The sequence below is a fragment of the Scyliorhinus canicula genome, chromosome 6 (genome assembly GCF_902713615.1).
Source record: "Scyliorhinus canicula chromosome 6, sScyCan1.1, whole genome shotgun sequence".
Lineage (NCBI taxonomy): Eukaryota > Metazoa > Chordata > Chondrichthyes > Carcharhiniformes > Scyliorhinidae > Scyliorhinus > Scyliorhinus canicula.
In genome coordinates, this window is record NC_052151.1 from 333,502 (window position 1) to 339,501 (window position 6,000).

At 50.9% G+C, this 6,000-nt stretch overlaps 1 protein-coding gene across 1 annotated transcript in view; it reads left to right on the plus strand.

The window, feature by feature from the left end:
• The window catches only part of LOC119966903 (uncharacterized protein PF11_0213-like), a 33,293-nt gene that overhangs the window by 23,721 nt on the left and 3,572 nt on the right, over window positions 1-6,000 (plus strand). The window contains exon 5 of the mRNA XM_038798860.1: window positions 1,959-5,994. Coding sequence (XP_038654788.1) covers window positions 2,377-5,994 — 3,618 coding nt within the window. The 5' untranslated portion in view covers window positions 1,959-2,376. The remainder of the gene's footprint in view (window positions 1-1,958; window positions 5,995-6,000) is intronic.

A 6,000-nucleotide genomic window follows, 5' to 3' on the forward strand; every position in this document is an offset into this window, starting at 1 on the left:
TCTCCCCTCTGCATCGGAGCACCCCGCAGTCTCTCCCCTCTGCATCGGAGCACCCCGCAGTCTCTCCCCTCTGCATCGGAGCACCCCGCAGTCTCTCCCCTCTGCATCGGAGCACCCCGCAGTCTCTCCCCTCTGCATCGGAGCACCCCGCAGTCTCTCCCCTCTGCATCGGAGCACCCCGCAGTCTCTCCCCTCTGCATCGGAGCACCCCGCAGTCTCTCCCCTCTGCATCGGAGCACCCCGCAGTCTCTCCCCTCTGCATCGGAGCACCCCGCAGTCTCTCCCCTCTGCATCGGAGCACCCCGCAGTCTCTCCCCTCTGCATCGGAGCACCCCGCAGTCTCTCCCCTCTGCATCGGAGCACCCCGCAGTCTCTCCCCTCTGCATCGGAGCACCCCGCAGTCTCTCCCCTCTGCATCGGAGCACCCCGCAGTCTCTCCCCCTCTGCATCGGAGCACCCCGCAGTCTCTCCCCTCTGCATCGGAGCACCCCGCAGTCTCTCCCCTCTGCATCGGAGCACCCCGCAGTCTCTCCCCTCTGCATCGGAGCACCCCGCAGTCTCTCCCCATGCACGAGGACTCCCTCTGCATCGGAGCACCCCGCAGTCTCTCCCCATGCACGGGGACTCCCTCTGCATCGGAGCACCCCGCAGTCTCTCCCTCTGCATCGGAGCACCCCGCAGTCTCTCCCCTCTGCATCGGAGCACCCCGCAGTCTCTCCCCTCTGCATCGGAGCACCCCGCAGTCTCTCCCCTCTGCATCGGAGCACCCCGCAGTCTCTCCCCATTTAGATAATACATTGCCTTTACATTTCTTGACCAAAATGCAGGACCTCACACTTATCCACGTCAAAATCCATCTGCCACATTTTGACCCACTCTCCGAACCTTTCTATATCCATTTGTCAGGTTCTTATTTCCTCATTGCAACTTACTGTCTCACCTATTTTAGTGTCACCTGCAAATTTGGTTATAGAACCTTCTATCCCTGTATCCAAGTCGCTAATCTAGATTGTAAATAGCTGGGGCCCAAGGACCGAACCCTGTGGGACCCCACTAGCTACATCTTGTCATCCAGAAAAAGACCCATTTATCCCGACTTGCTGTCTCGTGTCTATCAGCCAATCGTCTATCCAAGCTAATAAGTTACCCCTAATACCATGTGATCTCACCTTGTGTATAAACCTTCTGTGCGGCACCTTATCAAACGCCTTCTGGACTCCAGATATACTACATCTACAGGATCCCCATTATCCACTTTGATCGTTACATCATCAAAGAACTCTAGCAAATTAGTCAAACACGATTTGCCCTTCCTAAAACCATGCTGACTCTGATGGATTCCGTTTTGACTTTCCAAATATCCTGATATTTCATCCTTGATAATTGATTCAAACAATTTTCCAACAACAAATGTTAAACCAACTGGTCTGTAATGTCCCACATTCTGCCTCCCTCCTTTTTTGAATAAGGGCGTTACGTTAGCATTTTTCCAATCCACTGGAACCTTGGAATTTTGGAATATTCTAACCAACGGATGCACTATCTCCGCTGCCACTTCCTTTCAGAAGCCATCAGGCCCCGAGTATTAAATCTCAATAGTTTTAGTACTTTTTCCCTGTTGATGATGATTGTTCCAAGTTCCGTGCTTTCTATACCTCTGAATGACTGATTCCTATAGCGATGGTACCAGTGAAGCAACATATTGATTTAGTATCTCTGCCATTCCTGTGTTCCCCACTATTAACTCACCGAACGCATCCTCCAAGGGACAAACATTCACTTCAGATACCCTCTTCCCTGAGATACACTGAAAAGCTTCTGGTGAATATTCTACCTGAGACTGGTGACTCAGGATATAGACAGGGTGGTCTGATACTGGACAGACATGTCCCAGACTCCGAGGTCGCTATTTCTCACTCGCTGATGTTTTGTTCCCCCCCCCCCCCCCCCCCCCACAGATTCCCACAGTCAGGTGGCAGGATGTGGGAGGCCTACAAGATGTGAAGCGTGAGATCTTGGACACACTGCAGCTCCCCCAGGACCATCCCGAACTGCTAACTCTTGGCCTGCGCAGAACCGGCTTGCTCCTGTACGGACCACCGGGAACCGGCAAAACATTGCTGGCGAAAGCCATCGCCACGGAGTGTGCCATGACCTTCCTCAGGTGAGCCAATCAGAGACCCGGATGGACCAGACAGGGAGAGACGAGGTACGGTAAATCTGGACACGCAGAGACGGGATACAGTAAATCTGGACACGCAGAGACGGGATTGAGTAAATCTGGACAGGCAGAGACAGGACGCAGTAAATCTGGACAGGCAGAGACGGGATAGAGTAAATCTGGACACGCAGAGACAGGATAGAGTAAATCTGGACATGCAGAGACGGGATACAGTAAATCTGGACACGCAGAGACGGGATAGAGTAAATCTGGACACGCAGAGACGGGATAGAGTAAATCTGGACACGCAGAGACGGGATAGAGTAAATCTGGACACGCAGAGACAGGATACAGTAAATCTGGACACGCAGAGACGGGATAGAGTAAATCTGGACACGCAGAGACGGGATAGAGTAAATCTGGACACGCAGAGACAGGACGCAGTAAATCTGGACAGGCAGAGACGAGATACAGTAAATCTGGACACGCAGAGACGGGATAGAGTAAATCTGGACAGGCAGAGACAGGACGCAGTAAATCTGGACACGCAGAGACAGGACGCAGTAAATCTGGACACGCAGAGACAGGATAGAGTAAATCTGGACACGCAGAGACAGGATACAGTAAATCTGGACACGCAGAGACGGGATAGAGTAAATCTGGACACGCAAAGACAGGATACAGTAAATCTGGACACGCAGAGACAGGACGCAGTAAATCTGGACACGCAGAGACGGGATAGAGTAAATCTGGACACGCAGAGACAGGATACAGTAAATCTGGACACGCAGAGACGGGATAGAGTAAATCTGGACACGCAAAGACAGGATACAGTAAATCTGGACACGCAGAGACGGGATACAGTAAATCTGGACACGCAGAGACGGGATAGAGTAAATCTGGACACGCAGAGACGGGATAGAGTAAATCTGGACACGCAAAGACAGGATACAGTAAATCTGGACACGCAGAGACAGGACGCAGTAAATCTGGACACGCAGAGACGGGATAGAGTAAATCTGGACACGCAAAGACAGGATACAGTAAATCTGGACACGCAGAGACAGGACGCAGTAAATCTGGACACGCAGAGACGGGATAGAGTAAATCTGGACACGCAGAGCCGGGATAAAGTAAATCTGGACACGCAGAGACGGGATACAGTAAATCTGGACACGCAGAGACAGGATACAGTAAATCTGGACACGCAGAGACGGGATAGAGTAAATCTGGACACGCAAAGACAGGATACAGTAAATCTGGACACGCAGAGACGGGATACAGTAAATCTGGACAGGCAGAGACGGGATACAGTAAATCTGGACACGCAGACACGAGATACAGTAAATCTGGACACGCAGACACGAGATACAGTAAATCTGGACATGCAGAGCCGGGATACAGTAAATCTGGACACGCAGAGACAGGAAGCAGTAAATCTGGACACGCAGAGACGGGATACAGTAAATCTGGACACGCAGAGCCGGGATACAGTAAATCTGGACACGCAGAGACAGGAAGCAGTAAATCTGGACACGCAAAGACAGGATAGAGTAAATCTGGACAGGCAGAGACAGGAAGCAGTAAATCTGGACACGCAGAGCCGGGATACAGTAAATCTGGACACGCAGAGACGGGATACAGTAAATCTGGACACGCAGAGACGGGATAGAGTAAATCTGGACACGCAGAGACAGGACGCAGTAAATCTGGACACGCAGAGACAGGATACAGTAAATCTGGACAGGCAGAGACGGGATACAGTAAATCTGGACACGCAGAGACAGGATACAGTAAATCTGGACAGGCAGAGATGGGATACAGTAAATCTGGACACGCAAAGACAGGATAGAGTAAATCAGGACACGCAGAGACAGGACGCAGTAAATCTGGACAGGCAGAGACGGGATACAGTAAATCTGGACACGCAGAGACAGGAAACAGTAAATCTGGACACGCAGAGACGGGATACAGTAAATCTGGAGACGCAGAGACAGGACGCAGTAAATCTGGACAGGCAGAGATGGGATACAGTAAATCTGGACACGCAGAGACGGGATAGAGTAAATCTGGACACGCAGAGACGGGATAGAGTAAATCTGGACACGCAGAGACAGGATACAGTAAATCTGGACAGGCAGAGACGGGATAGAGTAAATCTGGACACGCAGAGCCGGGATAGAGTAAACATGGACACGCTAAGATGGGATACAGTAAATCTGGACACGCAGAGACAGGACGCAGTAAATCTGGACACGCAGAGACGGGATACAGTAAATCTGGACACGCAGACACGGGATACAGTAAATCTGGACACGCAGAGACGGGATAGAGTAAATCTGGACACGCAGAGATGGGATACAGTAAATCTGGACACGCAGAGACAGGATAGAGTAAATCTGGACAGGCAGAGACGGGATACAGTAAATCTGGACACGCAGAGACGGGATACAGTAAATCTGGACACGCAGAGACGGGATAGAGTAAATCTGGACACGCAGAGATGGGATAGAGTAAATCTGGACACGCAGAGATGGGATAGAGTAAATCTGGACACGCAGAGATGGGATAGAGTAAATCTGGACACGCAGAGACAGGATGCAGTAAATCTGGACACGCAGAGACAGGACGCAGTAAATCTGGACAGGCAGAGACGGGATAGGTTAAATCTGGACACGCAGAGACAGGATAGAGTAAATCTGGACAGGCAGAGACGGGATACAGTAAATCTGGACACGCAGAGACGGGATAGAGTAAATCTGGACACGCAGAGACAGGACGCAGTAAATCTGGACACGCAGAGACGGGATAGAGTAAATCTGGACAGGCAGAGACGGGATACAGTAAATCTGGACACGCAGAGACGGGATACAGTAAATCTGGACACGCAGAGACAGGATACAGTAAATCTGGACACGCAGAGACAGGATACAGTAAATCTGGACACGGAGAGACGGGACAGAGTAAATCTGGACACGCAGAGACGGGATACAGTAAATCTGGACACGCAGAGACAGGATAGAGTAAATCTGGACAGGCAGAGACGGGATACAGTAAATCTGGACACGCAGAGACGGGATAGAGTAAATCTGGACACGCAGAGACAGGATAGAGTAAATCTGGACACGCAGAGACAGGACGCAGTAAATCTGGACAGGCAGAGACGGGATAGAGTAAATCTGGACAGGCAGAGACGGGATAGAGTAAATCTGGACACGCAGAGACGGGATACAGTAAATCTGGGCACGCAGAGACGGGATAGAGTAAATCTGGACACGCAGAGACAGGATAGAGTAAATCTGGACACGCAGAGACAGGACGCAGTAAATATGGACACGCAGAGACAGGTTAGAGTAAATCTGGACACGCAGACAAGGGATAGAGTAAATCTGGACACGCAGAGACAGGACGCAGTAAATCTGGACACGCAGAGACGGGATAGAGTAAATCTGGAAACGCAGAGACGGGATAGAGTAAACCTGGACACGCAGAGACGGGATAGAGTAAATCTGGACACGCAGAGACAGGATACAGTAAATCTGGACACGCAGAGACGGGATAGAGTAAATCTGGACACGCAGAGACAGGACGCAGTAAATATGGACACGCAGAGACAGGATAGAGTAAATCTGGACACGCAGACAAGGGATAGAGTAAATCTGGACACGCAGAGACAGGACGCAGTAAATCTGGACACGCAGACACGGGATACAGTAAATCTGGACACGCAGAGACGGGATAGAGTAAATCTGGACACGCAGAGACAGGACGCAGTAAATCTGGACAGGCAGAGACGGGATAGAGTAAATCTGGAAACGCAGAGACGGGATAGAGTAAAC